Below are 22097 nucleotides of genomic sequence, written 5' to 3'. Positions count from 1 at the left end.
CATCAGCAGCTAATCACGCGAGGAGACATGGGAGATGCGTAGGTGAGTGTTGAAGTAATTCCCGGCCAAGATGGGAGAAAGGTGACAGAGACATTGTTAGTTTGGCAAAGTTATTTGAGAGTCTCAGACCTGGATAGCATGGGCAAGTTCTTTATAGGTGTCATAGCTAGAGACCATCCAGGACTTTGAAAGTGAGATTTTCCGGATCAACATGGATATTCATAAGTGCAAGTGCATCAACAGTAGCTTTGATGCCTTGCATAGAAAGGATCGAAATTGCAGAAGCCATGCATAATAATTTGAGGGCGTGAGTTGTATGGGGTCTGGGAAACAAGATTAATGGAGATGAGGGACGTGGCAGCTGTTTGAGCAGGATCGGAGGAAGCCATGAGCGTACGATGTAGGTTTGAACGGTGCGAACCAAAGGAAACTGATATGTTATATACTTATATATGATTTGGTGTTCGAATGGATATTTTATTATTCACACAGAGTAACATATATATATATATACAAGCATTGATTCCTTTGATCTCATAAGATAAACAAGATTTACAAAATAATTACAAAGATACAATGTATTCAATTAAATAAAATCGAATCTTGATCTATCCTTGCTAATGAGTATTTAGTTAATTTGATTGTGTTGTTTTTTTAAATAAGAAAAAAACTCTAATATCATTTATTTTATCTAGCATTTGTTATAAATATACGGATTTTAAAATATTACTTGTATAATTACCTAATAAATCCGAATCCGTTAAATGAAATGGATCGGGGCGGACCGTGGATCTTGTTCATATTTGCTCAAGTCGACGAATATGAGCTCCTTATAATCCCAACGGATGAGAGGTCTAATTGAAAAACCCGGCCCAAATGATTGTCATCCGAACGTCTGAGAAGTAAAATGTTCAAAATCTGATTACGCTCGTCACACCTGATCATTGCCTGTATTTCAGGACATAATTACGTTACACGTGGCAGTTCAGCACTGCTCTATATAAATCCCACTCCCATTCGCTTCACAAATCTGCAATAATGAAGCGGGTCTATTAATTCGGAAAACCAGAAGAGAATCAAACCGAAGCATCTCACCGCCGGCGTCAAAACTCGCCGGATATGTCTCGTGTATCCTCTCAAAATGCAATGCTAATGTCTACACGTGTTCCATGATAAATCCTAGCTATAACTACAAGACTCTCGTTACATAAAGAGGAGATTTTCGTTTTCTTTATCATTTTCTCTCTTCTTCTCTTTTTTTGTTTATTTGGTTGCTGGCTGGTGTGAAGATGTTTTCTTCAGATCTCTTTTGAATTTCTTCGGAAATTACGATGATTTTGAGGTGAGATTGAATTTTGATCGGAAGAAAGGGCAGGCAGAGTTCGAAATATTGAATTTGGCTTGCTTTTTTTGTTTATTGTGTCGATGTTTTTGAAGTGATTTTGGTAATTTATTTCATGAATTGAGTAGTTTTCAAGAGCTCTGAGAATTTGTTCAACTGACAAGTAGATAGGATAGTTTGGTAGAGTGCCGTTGCTGGAGTTGCAAAATGCCATTCCCCATGAAAATACAGCCGATAAATTATAGTGAGTCCTCGATCCGAAACGATGCCGTCGCGAAGACGCCGGTGTTGAAGTCACGGCTGAAGCGGCTATTCGACCGTCCGTTCAACGGTGTTATGAGGATTTCAACGGTGGATAGACAAGCGACCGGCATCGCAGCAGCTGAGTTTGAGCCGAGCTCACTCTGTTTAGATAAAATGGTCCAGAATTTCATCGAGGAGAACACTGACAAACAAACCAGCGGTACTGTAGCCATTAAATGTGGGAGAAACCGCTGCAATTGCTTTAACGGCAACAGCAACGACAGCTCCGACGATGAATATGATGTCTTCTCCGATTTATTCACTGCAAACTCTTCTTTCGGCGATTCCTCGGATATTCTCAAGGTAAGGATCTTCGTTTACCACCTCCCAGTTTCATTTTCTATTATTATTAATTTTGGAGTTAATTTATTCCCGTTCAATTTCAGTTTATGAACCGATTTGGTTTTCTGAATGCAGAGTTTGATACCGTGTGCGAGTATGGTGGAGAGAAATCTATTGGCAGACACGTCAAGGATCGTGGAAAAGAATAAAACCTGCAGAAGAAAAGACGATTTGAGGAAATTAGTCGCCGATGGATTAACAACTCTTGGCTATAATGTCGCCGTTTGTAAATCCAGATGGGAAAAATCTTCCTCCATTCCAGCTGGTAAACTCCCAACTTTCTCTTTATACATCATTCTGTTTATCAATTTTACTTTGTGCGAATTAATTTCCTAACTTTTCATGTTATTACATCGATTCATGTTATATTTCCCCTCCGTAAATCAATTGAACACAACTTTACCAACTTAAGAGTTTCGCCTTTGGGATCTCAAATCATTAATGGGTTGTGAAAGTGAATTTCAAATCCTGAAGAAGACCATATCACAGCTTTGTTTCCCAATTGAATTTATATATGGAAATGATTGCATACTTTTGAGCTTTCTCGAATTCAACCTCCTGGATCTGAACGAATAACCCCTTCGCTCCTCAAGATTTTACGATTAATTTTTTGGTACATCATAAGCAGGGATTTTACTCGATTTATGACAAGGAAATAAATGGGCTTTACTTGTTTTCGCGTGCAGGTGATTACGAGTATGTTGACGTGATATTAGATGGCGAGAGATTAATAATTGACATAGATTTCCGATCGGAGTTCGAAATTGCAAGATCCACCAGTAACTACAAGGCAATTTTGCAGTACTTGCCGAACATATTCGTCGGGAAATCCGATCGGCTTCTTCAGATCGTGTCGATCGCGTCGGAAGCCGCGCGCCAGAGCCTGAAAAAGAAAGGCATGCACATCGCGCCGTGGCGCAAATCCGAATACATGAAATCTAAATGGCTTGGCCCTCACACCCGAATTCTGCAACCAAAAGCAACTACTTTCCCCCAAAACGACGCCGCCCAGGAGCCCAAGCCCGAACCCGAGCTTGTACCAGAACCAGAAGTTGCGGAGGTGTCAGAAAGTGAGGTTGGAGAATTGGATTTGATTTTTGGAGAGAAGTCGTCGTCTTTTGAAGCCGATTTTGAGTACGCCCAAATTGCCGGCGAAATCTCACGATGTTTCGCCGGTGGTGATGTGGCAGCTGCCGGCGGTGAAGCCGAGGAGTTTAGAGAGGGGTAATAAGGCGGTGGTCACTGGTTTAGCTTCCCTCCTCTCAGAAAAAAATTAGCTAATCAACAGTAAAATAAGGAAATTTTGGTTTCAATTTTACTCTTACCTATGCTGAAGTCATTAATCACCAACCTTTTTTTCTGTTTGGATTTTGTACAGATCTCCGAAATATGTGTATAAAAATGGAGATTTGAGCGTAGGGAAATTTTTTGGGGTATAATTTTGTTTTCCCTACTTTTTAAAAGAAGTGTCCGATGTAAAAAGCTCCAGAGACCACTACTAGTTGCAATTTCATATTTAATAATCCTCATTATGTGCGTGCTAATATCATATTATATATATATATATATACAGTATATATGTGTGTATGTGTGTGTCAGTTTTTTATATTCTTAATTCTTAACACAATAATCTCGCAAATGTATATCATGGTGACGTCTGTTTTGGCACTTGTTAAAAAAAAAACTGTATTCTACAATTATTTTATCAATAGCGTATTAGAAAATGAGATGAGATTCGTACATATCCAATTGTTTACTGGTGAGGAAACACAAGGAATATTAAAGGTTTTAAAGTAATTCTTGGTGGGTGTATGCATTGGAAAATGTGTAAAAAATTGAGGAACTAGACTAGACTGCGGGTGTTTCAGGGGACGACGGCAAAAGGCTTGTGCCGTCTGGCGAAGGGGAGTGTGGACATTTAATGATATTGCAAGGATTTCCAAAATTAGATTAAACTGTCGAAGAAAACAATAATTATTATTTTTTGGTGGGATACGAAGCGATTGTTTGAGATGATGTTTAATGGTATGAAAAAGTTGATGAGCTGAAGTCGATTTCATATTAATGTTGGTGTTGATAATTTAATTATATCTTATTAAAGTGATGAGATAACATTGCAATATAATGATGATGTTGAAATATAATTTTTTTATTTTATTTAATTATTTTTAATTTAATTCAATAATTTGATATTAAAAAAGTAGAATAATGATTAAAACATAATTAAATAATATAATTATACATATTTAAAATTTAAAATATAATAAAAATTACAAATAATTAAGAAAAAATACATGTACTTAATAACTTACATGCAATTTTAAAAATTACAAATAATTAACTGAATCTTTTACGACTTTTTTCTTGTATCTTTATCTAATAGTACTCAAGTTGAACATCTCTCGAGTTTGGATCGTTAATAATTTTCCTATGGCCAAATTTTTTTGTTCCGTCTCCTTTGTTTCTTGCTCCTTTGGCCTCATGTCCCGCTTATTTTCATATTTTCAGAACTCTTACAAAATGCTTTCCAGCTAGAGCAATATTTCCATTTTCCTTTTATCGTGTTGTGTATCTCATTCTTTCATTTAGCAAATTTACAACATTTTGATCTTTCGATCATTCTCCTTTCATGACTTTTTTTGAAGGCCTTACTACCTTGGTCTAATAGTTATGCTCAATTCTAGCACATCGTCTCTCTCATCGACGAGTCTATCAAAGGATGTGAAGAAAAAATACGAAGAGAATTCATCATCATTATTCTCCAATTTCTTATCTTACATTTTGGTTGATCTCTCAACACTAACAAAGTTTTCTCATCGGAACATTAACTCTCATAATCTTGCTTGAACATACTAAACTAAAAATATATATAATTTGGAATTTGCTTGATCTCAATTAAAAGAAATATTTGAAAATGAATCCCTTCATATCAAATGACGATCAGATTTGATTAAATGCTTCTAGTCTAATTATTTTATTTTGAAAAGCGAACACTCATTTCGTAATATTTGTTAAGTGTTGTTGCATGTTATCCCCTCTACGTAATTTCCATCCATTTGGTTTCCCATGGTTACATCCCTTCCAAATCAATCCATGGAAACTACCGTTGTTTTGATCGTTCTCAAGTGTTAGATTGTTAGAAGCGTTACACCATTCCTTTTATGAGACGTTCATCTTCGATCTTCGTCTAATGTTTCTTTGTGACACCTTTACCTCGTCGTGAGCAATGATATTCTTCCTTTCTATTTTTAGTTTAGGAGGAGAGACTTAATTAAATTTTGGGAAAATTGATTTTGGTTGATCATAACTATCTTCTTCTTTACCAAAATAGGTTAACCAAACCACTTCTAATTATAAACTCATTTAAACACAACTTTTAGACCATCATTAAATAGAGGGACAAGAGTAAACTCACTAGCATCAAGAATTTAGACATAACTCAGCATGTTCAAAAGATGACTCTTACACATGTATTCATCATCGTTTCTACTTATAAAAAAAATGATTAATCTAAATTGTTGCAAGAATTCATTATATCTCATCTTAAACTCATTGAAAATATTCAAATTTTATTTACGTGGGATGATTATCACAAAAGGGAGTAAGTATTTTTCAAATGCGTTTGAAGAAAGATTCAAAGCAGTTTTACGAGCACCATTTGACTATTTGAGAAGGTAACTCTGTTTTTATATTAAAATTGTGTGGTTAGAAATATATTTTAATTATTTCAAAAAAGAAAAGGAAGTTACAATGTATATCGCAATCCATGTTTCGGTAATATATTTTATTTCAATAATTAATATATTTAAATCGATCTCTAGTTTGAATAATGTGTAATAAAACCATTTTTAGCTTTTACTTTTCAAGGGAGACGTTTTTTTTTCATCTTTTACCAGACAAGACGATGTGGGGGGTTTTTGAAATTTTACAGGAAATTAAGTAAAGTAGGAAAAATATCTCTCAAGAAACTTTTACACGTGGTAACTATTTATTGGGAAATTAATAAAAAAATATATCGAGGTTGATGGTCCCGAGCATTGAATATTGTTGACTTTCTCGGGTTTTTTTATTATTTTAAATTTGGCTTCACCGGATCATTTTCTCTTCGAAAGCTTAATTTTGTCCACATGATTATGATTTATTCCATACTATTTTAATTATATACTGATATATATTTGTATCTTAAATTTTAAAATAAATGCCATATTTTATGATTACATATAATCAAACTTTTAGAGAGATACACAAAACTTGAAAAAAAAAAAATTATTTTAAATATCTATATCTATACTATTATATTAAGGATGAGCACATGATAGTAACTACCTAGGAGGACACCAAGTTTTTTTCCAATTTTACCCTTACATGATATTAATATCATACTTTTGTTTTTTGTTATTTTTTTTTTTCAAATTTCAACACACACTTTTATTTATTTTTTTAATTTCAACAATTTAAATATCAATTTAGTCACCCCATAAATTATCAAATTACACTTTAGTCCATTGATAATGATAAAAAAAATTGTACACACGCATCGCGTGTGCATAGTCACTAGTTATTATATTAAGTTTGAGCACATGATAGTAACTACCTAAGAGGACACCAACTTTTCCTTCCTATTTTACCCTTATATAATACTAATATTACATTTTTGTTTTTTGTTGTTTTGTTTTTTAAATTTCAACACACATTTTTATTTTTATTTTATTTCAAAAATTCAAATATCAATTTAATCACTCCATAAATTGTCAAATTACACTTTAGTTCATCGATAATGATAAAAAAAAATTGTACACACGCATCGCGTGTGCATAGTAACTAGTATTAATAATAACAAAGCCAGAACAAGACACCAATATTGTAATTATTTTTTTTTGTGATTGCTACGGATAACCGTTTGACAAATTTAGTTCGTCTCTCTGTTTTAAATTGAATGTTATTGTATCCTTTTTTGACATTAAATCGAAGATGGGCATTTTTCCTTTTCATAAAATCACATGTATCTTCTGTCAGTAACTTGTTGGGTGATTACGAAGATGTAATAATTTCAAATCACTTACTTTTTTAAACATTATATTATAAGTTTTATTTATCAACGTTAATTATTTTGACTAAAATCCAAAATTACGAGTACTAGTTGTTGAAAATACAACTTATTTGTATGATAAATGTGATAGAAATTATTAGCCGTATATCGGAAGAATTCTTTAGTAGCATAAACGCAACGATTGTATTTGTTGTATTTCAGCAATATTTGTTTTTTTAAAAAAATTGTCACAATCGATTGTTGTGGGGCTAATATTTTATCTTTATAAACGAAGTGGGTAGGACCACTTGACAAAGTTGTGATGAATTTAAAATAGAAGTTGTGAGGTCATTTTCCCTATTTTTTTCTAACATAAAATTTAGTGGGAGTGGGGCCTTTGTTTTATGTGTACCATATGGTAAGATATGTGAATCTGATTTATATATATTATAAAAAACAATATTTTTTAATGATTTGAGTCGATCCGTGTTACTAAGAATGTCAAATTTTGAGTTTAAATTTTTGTAATGTCAATTTTTTTTATGAAATCTATTTAATCGTTTTTTTGCCTGATTTCTTAATCTTAAATATCAAAAGAGTGCCTTTGAATTAGAAACATAGCCAGATACCTTATTGCACATGTTGGCATTTTATTATATAAATCGAACATTTTATAATAGTAATATATTATAACCATATCTATTCAATGTCAGGAATAATACATTATTAAATACCGCAAAAAAAAATGGCTCGATTGCTTGCGAAGAGCGGATTTTATTTTTAACAGTGCCTTTGCCACAGCCACAAGAAACCTGAGAGCTTTTCAATTGTTGGGAGACTTACTACACTGCTCACGCCCTCACCTTAAATATCATGGACTCTCTTCAATATCAACACTTCAACTCATTAGTTATCTCAAATTATATGTAATCTCACCTTTTGGACTGTCACCAAATATGGTCGCTAAGATTGGGTTTGAATCGATTAATTATTTCAAATTTTTCGACTTATTTAGATGAATAAAATTCAAATCATTCGATCCAAACTATATATATATATATATATATATATACATATATATATATATATATTTTTTTTTATACCGTATCAATCCTTGGAACTTGTCATCAGTTTGGGGGCCTTGATTTCAAATTGCAGAGAGAGCCATAGGCATAGGCATAGAGATACATAAACTGAAGCACTGAAAACGATTCAATGAAGAAAGGGAAGTGAAAGAGACACGGCACTAAATATTCCTCTACAGCGCTGTACGACATGTGCTAAATAATTAGCCATTCATGATTCCCCCATGTGCTGCTGAAGTTGCTTAATTCCCACAAATGTTGTGTAAATATACTGTTTTTCAAAGGATAGATGGATTTGAAAATAGAAGCAAATCCATTTGATTATGTTTCTCCATTCTTTTTCCGTCCGATATAAAGAAACGATGTAAAATCGATGCAAGTAACTTCATAAAAAAAACAAATTTGATCCCCAACTTTTATCGATTATAATATATGTATGTATATATGTGCAATTATATATAACCTCACGTCTTTCTACTTAATCCACACACTTACTTTGGTTATAATTATATATGCCATAAATAGTTTGTGTGAGAAATGTCGACACAAATTTGTTACATCCTTTTCATAAAGTTATTTCGTGAAACGTCATTGGTTTCACAAGAATGGGACTTGGGGGACCATGGTTTCTTAAGTTTCTGAATTGTGTAAGTCAGTGCCTTGAATGATAATCAATTTTCAGTTTTAATTGTTTCCATAAATTCAATTTGGGAGGCCAATCCAGGATTCGATTCTTCTAATTAAATGAGCATGGAAATATGCATTCAACACATACGAAAAATCTTTAGCTTCAAATCAATTATGAGATTTGGAGAAAAAAAAATTTAATATACTAGATTTGAAACGAAATTTATTTAGGTACATTTCAAAAAATTGGCAAAAATTTGCGTGAGACGGTTTCACGGATCGTATTTTGTGAAACAAATCGGTCATCAATGAAAGTGTATTATTTTTTATGCTAAGAATATTACTTTTTCATCGATACGGTTGACCCGTCTCATAGATAAAGATTCGTAAGACCGTACATATTCTTTCAAATTATATCATTAACTAAATTAATAAAATCATCCAACCAATCAAATGAATATATATCAAATACAGGGTTGTTAATTTTTCTCTGAGGAATTTTTTTTTAAAAAAATTCTGCTGGTGAATATAATATCAATTTAAATCCACCTGCTAGTCAAAATATGCAATGTCGACATTCTAGCATTGTTATGTATTTAGTACCAGATGCCAACAATATCTACTAAATGCGCTGTTTCAATGATCCGATAAGATTTCAACGAATTCAATAACAATCCATTCAAAGTAAAAATGAACTTTAAAAAAAGATTTTTTTAAAAAAATATTTGAACATATTATTATTTTTAATTCAGAAAAGGAAAAGTAATTTCAGCTGTTAAGAGTTTTCGAAGAATAAATAAATTATTTTAAAAATTGATTATAACTAGATATGACAAGCTAAAGAATTACCGGGCAATCAAGATTTGGCCTCGATTATTATTTATTAAAGAACGCGCGCTGAAAACGAATAATAAATTTAAAGTGAATTTTGGAAGTTTTTTTTAGTTAGTTGGGGAAACCAACTACATTAACCACATTTGGTGCTTTCGACAAGCAACCCAAAAACATATTATTGATTTGTAGAAAAAAATAATCATAAAGTTGATAATACCAAATTAATACATAATTCCAACTAGACGCCGACTTGTTGTTTTCGTGTGATATAATGAAGACAAAAACTTGTGTGAGACGGTCTCACGGGTCGTATTTTGTGAGACGGATCTCTTATTTGAGTCATCCATGAAAAAATATTACTTTTTATTGTGAATATCGATAGGGTCGACACGTCTCATAGATAAGGATTCGTGAGACCGTCTCAAAGGAAACCAACTCTGAAATGAATCACTTTTTTTGTTTACTGTAATTATTTATCCTTTCCATATATATATTTTTTAAGTTGGAAGTGTATAGGATAAGCTAAAGCGTAATGGCATGAGCATAATTTAATGTGCATGCTCGGAGACGATAGTACACCAGTACAATCTCTAAAAACAAGTTGTACAAAAAGATGAATTATATATATATTTAAATTAAAATGGGCTTTATTTTTGCTTTATGCTCATGCGAGCTAAGAGTGCCATGGAATTCCATTTTCGTGGACCTCGTAGATCGGTCAGAATGGGCCTACTTGTCCCTCGGCCAGTTTAATTACTGTGTTTGATAATGATCGTCTCCAATCTCGTGAGCCAGGTCGAGCGGAAATGAACCCATGTCCACTATGGCTGAAGTTATGCCAAATTAGACTTTGATTTTCTCTCAGTTCTGGCTTGAGTGAGTATATTAAATCAATGATTTCAATAAATTAATTAGAATTTTTTGAAGACCTTTATATAAATAAATATATGCTCCAACCCATATCATAAATTAATTATCTAAAAATATAAAATATGATTAGGACAATTTCGTAAAATATGATTCTATTGTTGTTTATTATTTTCTTGAAATTCAGATCTAATCGGATTTCATCTCTCTAACTTTTCTCATTGCATTCAAAAGCTCTAGTGTTGCATTCTCGAACTGGACGTAACAAAAACTTTTGAAGAGGAATTGTCGCTATTTGTGCTTCCTTTCACGTAATTGGTTCCAGAGGTACTGCATCATCCTCTAGTCACAATTTCAATTACACTAGTCACAATTTCTTCTAATCTTTGGACACGTGAACATGCATCATTTTCACCTGGATAATCCAATTGACATCCATTTTATTTTGGTAACCAAGATCATTAACCTTTCTCTCAAGTTGATCATGAATGTGATCTTCTTCGGTAATTGCTTCATTTAAATTCTTTGAGGCTAGCTACTTCATCTTCTGAACAAATTTTACATCGTTGGAGACAATTTTAAATATTTTTTTCTAGACATTTATCGTCCAAGCTAAGATTACAAGACCGATGGGATGGCGAAAAAAAATAAAAACTCAATATTTCGTATTTCTTGGATGAGCTAGCTGGACAATTATCTACCACCAACAACATTCTTCTACCATTGATTTGCAGCCAACGAACATATTTGTCAAAAATCACATTAGTCATCCGTGCTCTTTTGCTTGCACGGTATTGACAATCCAAGCTATTGATGTTGACGTTCTTGAAGTAGCATGGTTTTGCAAACTTCCAATAATCCATAGATATATGAATTTTTTCTGAGCTATCCTTATTACAACAAATAACAAATGTAACCCTTTAATTATCATGCTTTCTTCCTTCAAGTCACTTCGTTGCAAGAGAATGATGATCAACTTGTAACTTGTAAAATAAACCAGTTTCGTCCATAATAAATACATATCTCATAGGGAACTGGTCTATTTTTCCCTTATGAACTTCAATTTTTCCTCCATGTCATGTGTGTCAACCGCCAGTCTCTCCAAAACGACGAAATGACTTGATATCATGTCTTAGCTTTAACTTCTCAAGCCGTCCTTGAGAACAGTTGTATGGCGGAGCCAGGTTTTCATTTTGGCAAAAACTTGTGTGAGACGGTCTCACGGGTCGTATTTGTGATACGGATCTCTTATTTGGATCACCCATGAAAAAGTATTACTTTTTATGCTAAGTGTATTACTTTTTATTGTGAATATGGGTCGGGTTGACCCGTCTCACAGATTATGATCCGTGAGACGGTCTCACATGAGACACACTCTTTCATTTTTACCCGAGCTAGAATTTTTTAAATAATGGTTGAACTAATATTGACAAATGAATCCCCGGACTATCGGAAAAATAAGACAACATTTTATGTATTAAAAATATCGGGAAAAAACAAGTCACCCGGGCGGAGCAACGCATGGCTCCGCCCGTGTTCTCCTTGTCTTGAATTTTTGCTGGTTTGTGTCGCTTTGTATCCCATCGTTTTGCTAAGTTAGCCGAAAGTACTCTCGTGATCGCTTGATTGTGTTCAATATTGTACCTTGGCTAACTTTCAAATGAAATTTTTTGTCGAGCCACTGCTACAAGTCCTTTTGAATGCATGTGGAGTGATATCTCTTTTATACTCTCATGATGTTTTACGTATTCGATTTTTCATGGTTGATTTCTGGAAATATTTTAGATGGGAAGTCATTGTTGGGAAATATTATTAATGTTGGAATTGACGTTCTTTAAAAATAATAGCCATGTTGTATATATAGATTTCTAATGCAACTAAAATATGGAAACGATTAAAATATAGAAAGATCTTATACCAAATATTTGTAAAATATCCTAATACGAAAAAAGAATAATTCTAAAATAAAAATCAAATAGTAAATTAATAATATGAAAACTTTTGGCGCTACATCAACTTAGTACATAAGTAATTTGTTGTATAGAAAACACACTCTTTAAAATAATAAATTATTAATTTATCGATTAATTAATAGATCTCTAAATAATAAAAGTTTGTGATTCCAAAGTGAACAATAATATAAGTGAGCCAAGTCATTACATTTGACATCAGAGCGATTTTGCGTGAGCTCTAGATAGTGAGATAAACATCAACACTAACGTTGAATTCCGAAAAAAAGAGGGGTTGAGAGGGCCTTCGAAATCATACTTAGTCAAACCATATAAGAGATCATGTTGGATATTTAAATGGACGCGTGATAATCTCTTGTGATACGTTTTATGGGCATAGCATACAATATCATAAGTGTGTTGAGCCGTTACATTTGGTATCATAACAATGTGTGGATGCCATGCTTTGTGACGAGTTTTAAAGTTGTAAGGCTACGAGCCAAACAGACAATATTACAAGTGTGTTGGACTTTTATATTTCCTATCAGAGCCAGTGTGTGGACGTCACACATTGTGATATGTTTTAAACTCGTTAGATCATGGGCTAAAGCGAACAATATCACAAGTAAACTGACATGTTAAATGTTGAATATTTTAACATGTTAAAGATATAAATTAATTAAAAATAGAAAATTTATATTACAAATAAGTTTAATAATATAATTTTTTTTTTCCCAGAAATTAGTAAAATTTTGATTTTCCAAAATTTTATACATTTCAATCCTTTTATATATTTGTAAAAAATATAAAAAAAGTTAAGTACAATTTTATGTGCATGTACTAAACATTGATATAAACTTTTTGTTATTTTATATTTCATCTTATATATAAAAAATATGTATTTTTAAAATATAATATTATTAAATATTTTTTTATAAATAAAATTTTAGTTGTTGATTTACAAATTTTTTATATTTAGATTTCTTAAATAAATCAAGATTTATAATTGAAGAAAAGTAGATGTAAGACTAAATTAGTCTAAAATTATATGAAGTATTGTTAAAACTTTTTAGAACTGAACTCCTACTTACCCTTATATCCCCAGCCCAACTGAATGTATGTAAAACCCAAACTTCAATGGGCAGAAATTTGACCCAAAAAATTTCAACAAATACTCAAAAACATGCTGATTTCTCCACTCGCACAGTCCCGTATGCACAGAGATGCAGAAGAGAGATCAGAGCAAGCTGGGTGGAGCATCCGGCAGTTCGGCCGCTCCTGCTGCCAAGAGAGGCCGTCCTTTCGGCAGCGGGACTAATTCTGCTGCCGCAGTTGCTGCGGCGGTAGGGGGTGATTCCGCCGCTCCGTCAACCCTCCTCGGTCCGTCCCTCCAGGTTCACTCGGCCTTCACCGGTCAGCATCTTCTTAAACCCTTATCTCTCTTTCTATCTATAGTTATTTTCATTATGATTTTGATTTTTCTTTGTATTTCTGGTTTAATTCCTCAATGTACGCTGAATGAGTTATTCTATGACGAAAGCTTTGAATTATTATGTATAATTAATAGGTGTTTTTCCCCATACAAGAAATACAGAAAGTAGAAAAGACGATGATATAAGCTCCTTGAGATGGAATGGTGAACTTCTTTACATATTTTTTTCGGTCACTAGTTAGAATAAGTGGGTGCCTCAAGTTTTGGAATGCCTTAGCTTAGAATTTACATAGCTTATGCTTTCAGAAGGATGAAATTTGGCTTTCGTCTCATTTAGGAGATGGGGTGAGGACGTCACCCTGCCCCATCCTCGTGTATATGCGTAAGGGAGTTCAGAATAAAAACCAGGTTATCAAATGGGTGGTATACGATCGATAATATTATTTTTGAAATAAAGTCAGAGACAAGTGTTGATACTTTTATACTTTCCATCCAATTTACCTGTGTGTGAATTACGATTTACGAGCTGTATCTTCTGCAACGATTTTATCAGAGCAGAACAACAAAAGGATAGTTTTGGCTCTTCAAAGTGGACTAAAAAGTGAGCTGACTTGGGCTTTGAATGCTCTCACATTGCTTTCATTTAAAGAGAAAGACGACGTCCGAAAAGACGCAACTGCTCTTGCCAAAATTCCAGGAGTGCTCGACACTTTACTTCAAGTTGTATGTTTCTCCTCTAGCAATTTTGTTTATGCATTGCATTTATTAAGTTTACACTCCCTATGATTGGGTTATTTTCAATCAGAGCAGATAGATGACTGGCGTGAGATAGCTCTACCCAGGGTCCTTACAAAGACACCAAGGGTGAGATTGCTCGGTATGAATACTGCTGTTACTGGATTTGGGAATGGATACGAAACTGGTGATTCTGTTGCACGTCCTGGGTAAGTCACATTACAATAATTCACTCTCATCAGCAGTCAAGGTTTCTATTTTGAGGTTGATGGAGTTAGTTTGGAACTCACTTTGATTTCAATTTGTTGCAGTACTGGATCTGGTTCTCCAAATGATGAGGTTTCTGCACAGAAGACGGCTACCAAGCCTCGCCCTTCAGGTTGGTGGTTTGAGGAAGATGGCCTTTTTCACCTTGACGAGGAAGGACGTGCAGAAAAACAGCTTTGTGCTGCTGCTGCTTCAAATATTATCCGAAACTTTTCTTTCATGGCTGACAATGAAATTTCTATGAGCCAGAGTCGTCACTGTCTCGAAACTATGTTTCAGTGTCTGGAAGACAATATTACAGGTCAAAAGTTTTTTTCATGAAATGTTATCTTTGTTTCAAGTTTTGCAGCTATGCCATTGATTTTTTTTTTTCCCTCACTGATTTTATAATGTTGCTATTTGTTGAAAGACCTATGGAATGAACATATATTGAGTTTTATTGTGATTGTATGTAGAGCAAATATGCTCATTATAAGAATGGAATTAGCTCTCTCCAAAATTATATATTAGCCTTTGAATTTTTTCGCTGGATTTTTTGGATCTTTGTATTTAAAATTAAATAATTTCAAATTCATTATTTAATTCAATTGTATTTGTTTGGATACATGTGAGTTATTTGGATTTCAAATTCGATTATATTTATTTTAAACTTGAGTCTCAACTATTTAAATGGATTTCAAATTCTTCCAACGTAGTTTGAAATTTATACACCAAATCCATCCTAACAAATGAAAATTTATCAATCCAAATGCAATATAATATCACATGCTTCTAATAGTCCTCTAATGTGGACAGAAGACGAAGAACTCGTTACAAATGCCCTTGAGACCATCATGAATCTGGGCCCTTTGATAGAACTTCGAATGTTTCTCCCTTCAAAACCATTCATAATGTCGTAAGTTTTTTATTTCCTGTTTCATTTCATCACGTCTCTGAAATGTCATCTTAAATGTGAATTATCTGTTCTCGATTGCTTTACTACAGACCAAAACGTGTGGTTCAGGTCATCATGGCAATGTTGGGATCTCCTGTCAAACCTTGGCAATGTGCAACTGCAGAACTACTTGGCCGTTTAATACTTAATCCTGATAATGAAACTTTCCTTCAGTCATTTGCTCCACAGGTCGAACTTTGTCCTAATATCCGTGTCTCTTTTAAGTGTTGGTTACATTTTCTGTTGGTTTCTTGACTTGGGATTGATTAAAAAATGCAGATTTATGGGAGATTAGTTGACATGATGAGCATACCATCTAGTGATGCTCAAGCAGCTGCAATCGGCGCGCTTTACAATTTTGCAGAAATTAATTTGGACTGTCGGTTGAAACTTGCCAGTGAGAGATGGTTGGATTAATTTCTGAAACATCTGTGTCCTACATTATTTTGGGTTTTACGAGGTAAAGCTTGTATGTAAACCATATGCCTGCAATGTATTTCAGGGCAATTGACCGGCTCTTGAAAGTGGTTAGGACACCACACCCTGTTCCTGAAATTTGCAGGAAAGCGACATTGATTTTGGAGAATCTTGTGTTGGAGCCTCAAAACAAGCCCCTTCTCCTAGCATATGAAAATGCATTTGCAGACATGCTTTTATCTGATACAAGGTACTCTGATACATTTGCTCGTATATTGTTCGAATTGACGTCTCGACCAAGTAGTAAAGTGGCATCTGCTCGTGGTATTTGGGGCATGTAATATGACCCTGGTCGGTCTGGTTTGTTGATCATCTGATTTTCATGCTCACGCTTCCAATCTATTTATCTCTGCTGTATTGAGTCTGTAGCTCGCTCGCTATGTACGCATTCTCGATGAGTTTAATTAATATGAATCCAAATCACCTGGTTTAAATAGTGGCTCACCTTTTAAAATGATGTTCCACTATTATTCCATTCCCATACGCACAAAACAGTCTTGGTCTTTATACTAAAATACAGAATTACACGTTTAAGATCTTCATTGTAATGGGACAAGGGGCATCCGAGTCAAGGGGCCTAGTATTTTGAAAGGAGTGGAAGGTGATAAGGGAGGGTCCCTAGATTAGGTTTGTGCAATGTTATTTTGCTACCCGATCCTACTTGGTTGGGACAGTACATATTGTATACAACCCACTGAATGGGGGGGGTACCTGTACATATTAGGTTTTTCGGGTTGGGTACCTTGGTTATTCTTTCCTACTAAAAATAAATATCCGATATGACCAGCTTTTATTATTTAGTGTAAATTTTGAAAAAAATTAAAGCTCAAAAACTGAACTTACAATCTTTAGTTGCTGGGTACTTGTAATTCTAATAGTTTTACTTTCCCTTGATCAAATATAATATAAAGTTAATGCGATAATTAAAAACATTACCAATTTGTTGAAAGAGTATGTCTCTTGCGAGACGGTTTCACGAATCTTTATTTGTGAGATAGGTTAATCCTACCGATATTCACAATAAAAAGTATTACTATTAGTATCAAAAGTAATAATTGTTCATGGATGACCCAAATAAAAAATCTATCTCACAAAATACGACCCGTGAGACCTTCTCACACAAGTTTTTGCTTTGTTGAAGAACTCCAAAATGGCTCGGACATCCGTGGATATTAGAATTTGATATACGAACAGGAGCTGGTAATTCTGGATAACTATTTTTTTTAATCCATTATATCAGTTAAAACTGCATTTGGATTGGTTGATGTATTTGAAGTTAAAGATTTTAAATTCATAATAATAAATTTGTTGTTGAGCAGAATCAATTTCAATTCCTCAACTAGTTATGTACGAGTTATTGTGTGTTAGATTTTAAATGCATTCCAATACAAAGTCATTTCAAGGAATGCATTTAAAATCCTTCCACATTTCCAAACTCAACTTAACATCCAGTTGAGCCGAATTTATTGGAGAGGATCACTTTTCAGGATTAAGCCTTACCGTAGACCTTGAAGAAGTTGTCACTGACACAACTACATCTGCATTTGATTGCACCTACCGAGCTAGTCAGGCAGCATTGAGGGATCTGCCTGATGCAGCAGGAACTCCATCTCCTCTCCTATTCTGCAAATGCCATCCTGCACATTTTCCAAGGTATTTAATTGGTCTTACTCCTCCCGTCTGCTAGGTGGTTGGGCGGCCCAATTGTAGGAAACGATGACACGCCACGCCCAATTTTATGGCCCACATTCGATTTTCTTTAAGATCCATTGGATTTAGCATCAACGTCACTTGTGCAACTGTCTCACAAATCTATATATGTGAGACGAGATCGACTATACTTGCAATATAATAAAGTAATTTGTTCAATCGGATTATTCTCTCACTCATCTTTCCACTTGTATTAACATTACAAGATAGTTCTTAATTATTTCGATTAAAATGTTAAGGCAAGTGGTTTTATTGAATCACAATTAACTTGATAATTTTTCTGTAGATCTTTGGTAAATTTTTCTAAAAAATGTTTTGTTACTCTCAGCATTTTCCAGCCTTCGTCCATCTTCATTGTGTCTCATTTTGGAGTACGAAAATTCGATAGTTTTCATATTCGATCTATTATTATTTTTTAAATTAATCATATTAGTAAAAATAAAATAAAAAATAAGATGACCGATACGATACATATACAAATTTTTTCGAAAATTAAATTTATATATATTTAAATAAATAATTTTTTTAAAATAATAAAAAAAGAGAATATTTTTTAAAAATATAAACTACCTAATATTTTACGAACAAAGATTTTTTTGAAAAAATTGGTTGGCTAAGTTCATCATTTTAAGATGATATTGAATTTATTGAATTTAGCTTTAAACCTATTTTTTATATATGGTCTCAAATATCTTTTTGTTTTTTTAAAAAAGAAGAGTGCACAAGTTCGAAAATAAAAATAATTAAAATATTAAAAAAATGAAAAACGGTGCGCCATCTGCTGCTAAAAGGGTAACGGATGCTGCATACAATTTGTGACGCGTTTGTTATTGATGGTAGCGTTTCGCTGTAATTTTGCGAATCTCCCATGTCTACGGTATTTTTGAAACAAATTTTTTTTTTTCAAAATTAATTAAAATAACCCTTGTATCAATCAACGAAAGCTTAAATATACACGACTCTACCTAAAAACCATTTTTTTAAAAAAAAAAAAAAAAAAACTAGCGTATAGCTTGAAACAAGAAGATTCAAAACCGACTGAATTTAGTAAAAGTATATTCTGGAACGGCACGAAATTCAAACGCGACTATTCTGGGTTGGGTGTAATGGACGTGCACATGGGTTTGTACCCATATGTCACCAGATGAAAAGGACCGGATGGAATAATGCTGTAGGTTTCATGCATACATTTATTTGTTAGTAATAACAGTAATAGTAGTTGAATGAACGATGAAAGCTGGATTCTAGAAGCAAGGCCCACTAGATTTTACAGTTCAAGCTGTCAACCTACGATACAGCCCACCTACCCCCAACTATATGCCCCCTTCACCGTCGTGCTGAAGCTTTCATAAAGCCCCGCACGCAATTTGCTGCCGTTTTTCGTATTTATGCATCAACATAGGCCTCAAGTAGCCTCTTAGTTTCATCTAACCTATTGTATACACACACTGCACGTTCAGATATATAAAAATATATATATTATATTGATTAACCCTCGAGTGCCTTTGAAACAAATTAGATATCGAACTCAAAGGGGTATGGGATTGAAGGGTATCTCTTAACTTATGAAACAGATTGTTGCATGATTATGTGAGAAAACCAAATATACAATGAATCAATTGAAACTCCCAACCTTAATTGGAATATCGACATCTTTAACTTCTAAAATGCAACCATTATATCATAACTAAAAACGTATCCTAACACAAAGATCAACCAATATGTGCGACTTTTGGCACCTCAACAGGGAACTCATCAACCTCATCCATCCAAGGGTTCTTCTCCTTGGCCGGTTCAATCCGCCTCAACGCCTTCCAAACTGCACTGTTACACTTGAATCCAGAACCAAATGCAATTTGCCATGTCCTGTCGCCCTTTCTGATCCGCCCCTTCGCCTCGGAATATGCTAACTCATACCATAACGAACTGCTAGAGGTGTTACCGAACCTATATAGAGTCATCCTTGATGGCTCCATATGCCATTCGCTCAACTCGAGATTCTTTTCAATCTCATCCAGCACAGCTCTTCCACCGGCATGAATGCAAAAATGCTCAAAAGCAAGCTTGAAATTCGGAATATAGGGCTTAATTTTCATCTTCAATACTTTTCTTGCAACTAGCGTGACAAAGAATAGTAATTGTTCGGACATGGGGAGGACTAATGGGCCTAGAGTAGTGATGTTTGTCTTCAGCGCCTCTCCTGCCACGGCCATCAAGTCTTTGGAAAGTGAGACGCCTGCTTCTTTCTTGTCGTCCTCTTCTTGAAACACGCTGCTATAGCTCTTATCATCCGCACCTTTGTGAGTCCGGACGGTGTGTATGAGTTGATACTTTGCACGATGTTTGTCGGATGGTTTGTTGGAGAGGAGGATGGCGGCTCCACCCATCCGGAAGATGCAGTTCGAGACAAGCATTGACCGACTGTTTCCTAAATACCAATTTAGGGTTATATTCTCCATGCTCACTACCAGCGCATATGAGTTTGGGTGTACCTTCAGTAACATTGACACAAAATTTAAAATTAGTCTTGGTAAGATTTTTCTCCATGTGTGACATGAGATTTGGTTATCTACCAAAAATTACTGTGTAACCTTCAGGTTCTTGACATGAACGATAATTAACTCCCATAAATGAATTTTAAGGAGTCAAATAAAATTCAGATTATTTGAAATAAATTATTCGTTGAGAGTAAATGTTTATCACAAAAATGGTGAGAGCTTTTTTGCACCTGTATTCCTTTCTAAAACGAGAATACTAATTGTACAACTTCTGCATTTAATGTAAACATTTTTAGCTTGGACAATTCGTAATTGTTCATGCCAATAATAGAGTCATAGCCCTTGTATCTTTTTCCTTCATAAGGTGGAAAATGCATAATTTGCTTTATAGGTTTTAAATATTTGCTGCACAAGGTGCTCTAGGCCTCTAGCAGTAGAGCAAAATTTCTTTTGCAAAATTATCTAAAATTTAAATTTAGTCCTTAATCCTTATTCAGCTAATCTTATTGATTCTCCATCTAATTTTTCAGATCAAATTAACTGACTAAATCCTAGGATCGTTACCAGAAAACAATTCCCAACAAACTTGCGAATAAACGAAACATAAAAAAGACAGTAAAATGGACTCTGATTTGACAAAGGTAATTAAACAAAAAACTAACCTGCAAAAGTTGCTTTGCAAGATCAATAGATATCAAACCAGCGCTGCACCCCATTCCACCAAGATTATAGCTCAAAATATTCCCTCTAAGCTTATAATGGTTAACAACCATTGCAGAAAGCGATGGTGTTGGGTTAAACAAGCTGCAATTCACCACAAGAATCCCAATATCCTTGGCTTTTATACCGGTTTTCGCTAGCAATTCATCAATCGCCCCGAACATAACCATCTCCGCCTCATTTCTTGCCTGCGACATGCTTAGGTTCGCATGGCACGCTTAAAATTCCTTCGGGAAAATACGTCTTCTGTCCCAAACCCGACCTTTCCAATATTTTCTTTTGAAAAGCTAAATTTTCAGGTGTAAAAATATTTGCACCAATCGATCTTTCCATGAACAGTTCTTTGCTACAAATAAACTTAGAATCGGGCTTGTAACATGCGAAGTCGACTAGGTACACCTTTCTTGGCCTAGTCATGAAGTAAAGGGTGGTTAAAAAAACCATAAGCGCAGAACATACGAAGACCGAGACAAGATTGAATTTCAGTTGATCCCATAAAAGGATCAAATCCTCGACCGTTACACTGGACAGATTCACGGAGGAAATCCCAAGTAAAGGGACTAGAAACAAGTACATGGCATGTGATATCAAGTAGTGATAGCCAAGTTTCACATATTTCAGCCTAACGGATTGAACAAAGTTGGGCAAGCTATTACGATTTTTTCTCTCACTTGTAGAGTCGATCGAAATCTTCCCCGTTTCGGCATTTTTGTTCACATTCCCTTCATTCCCCATCTTGTTAAACAAAATGCTAGCTAAGAACAACCCAAATGATCAAATCAAATAAAATCAAATCAAATCTTTGGGTGGAAGATCGATTTCCAGGAATGATGGAGAAGAGAGAACATAAGAAGCTTTTGATGTGTAAAAACGGAAGGGAAGTACGTGAGAATTTAAAGAGCAGAAGTGTGTGTAGTGTGTGGGAATGGATGCAACTACCCCCAAC

General features: G+C 34.2%; 3 protein-coding genes across 7 annotated transcripts; 2 read left to right on the top strand and 1 right to left on the bottom strand.

Moving 5' to 3' along the window:
* Positions 1–1039: 1039 nt before the first annotated feature.
* LOC140812272 (uncharacterized) lies at positions 1040–3516 on the top strand. Its single transcript, XM_073170506.1, has 3 exons — positions 1040–1948; positions 2063–2252; positions 2674–3516. The coding sequence occupies exons 1-3, from the start codon at positions 1550–1552 to the stop codon at positions 3213–3215; spliced, it is 1131 nt and encodes a 376-aa protein (XP_073026607.1). The 5' UTR covers positions 1040–1549; the 3' UTR covers positions 3216–3516.
* A 10018-nt stretch (positions 3517–13534) lies between these two features.
* LOC140812564 (armadillo repeat-containing protein LFR-like) lies at positions 13535–18042 on the top strand. Of its 5 annotated transcripts, none has more exons than XM_073170868.1 (9): positions 13535–13791; positions 14364–14533; positions 14621–14754; positions 14857–14874; positions 14920–15113; positions 15608–15707; positions 15797–15935; positions 16026–16153; positions 16249–16659. In XM_073170868.1, the coding sequence occupies exons 1-9, from the start codon at positions 13602–13604 to the stop codon at positions 16502–16504; spliced, it is 1329 nt and encodes a 442-aa protein (XP_073026969.1). In that variant the 5' UTR covers positions 13535–13601; the 3' UTR covers positions 16505–16659. The 5 variants fall into 5 exon arrangements, with proteins under 5 accessions (XP_073026969.1, XP_073026970.1, XP_073026968.1 ...); XM_073170866.1 differs by adding an exon at positions 17911–18042 and having other exon boundaries at positions 13539–13791; positions 14857–15113; positions 16249–16523; XM_073170869.1 differs by having other exon boundaries at positions 13537–13791; positions 14460–14533; positions 14857–15113.
* A 1449-nt stretch (positions 18043–19491) lies between these two features.
* Positions 19492–22097, bottom strand: LOC140811763 (3-ketoacyl-CoA synthase 11-like). The gene is given in 3 exon segments (XM_073169831.1): positions 19492–20425; positions 21094–21360; positions 21362–22097. Coding segments are annotated over 3 exon segments (1572 nt in total). The 5' UTR covers positions 21887–22097; the 3' UTR covers positions 19492–19645.

The sequence above is a fragment of the Primulina eburnea genome, chromosome 14 (assembly GCF_022965805.1).
Source record: "Primulina eburnea isolate SZY01 chromosome 14, ASM2296580v1, whole genome shotgun sequence".
Classification (NCBI taxonomy): Eukaryota; Viridiplantae; Streptophyta; class Magnoliopsida; order Lamiales; family Gesneriaceae; genus Primulina; species Primulina eburnea.
The sequence above is the reverse complement of the archived record's forward strand: the minus strand, read 5'-3'. Positions and strand labels throughout refer to the sequence as shown.

Excerpts from the sequence above, each read along its gene's own strand:
- LOC140812564 (XM_073170866.1), top strand. The coding sequence starts at position 13,602 with ATGCAGAAGAGAGATCAGAGCAAGCTGGGTGGAGCATCCGGCAGTTCG. Across the intron at positions 15,114-15,607 it reads TCTGGAAGACAATATTACAG|AAGACGAAGAACTCGTTACA; the intron begins GTCAAAAGTTTT and ends TAATGTGGACAG. Across the intron at positions 15,708-15,796 it reads TCAAAACCATTCATAATGTC|ACCAAAACGTGTGGTTCAGG; the intron begins GTAAGTTTTTTA and ends GCTTTACTACAG.
- LOC140812272 (XM_073170506.1), top strand. The coding sequence starts at position 1,550 with ATGCCATTCCCCATGAAAATACAGCCGATAAATTATAGTGAGTCCTCG. Across the intron at positions 1,949-2,062 it reads ATTCCTCGGATATTCTCAAG|AGTTTGATACCGTGTGCGAG; the intron begins GTAAGGATCTTC and ends TTCTGAATGCAG. Across the intron at positions 2,253-2,673 it reads ATCTTCCTCCATTCCAGCTG|GTGATTACGAGTATGTTGAC; the intron begins GTAAACTCCCAA and ends TTTCGCGTGCAG.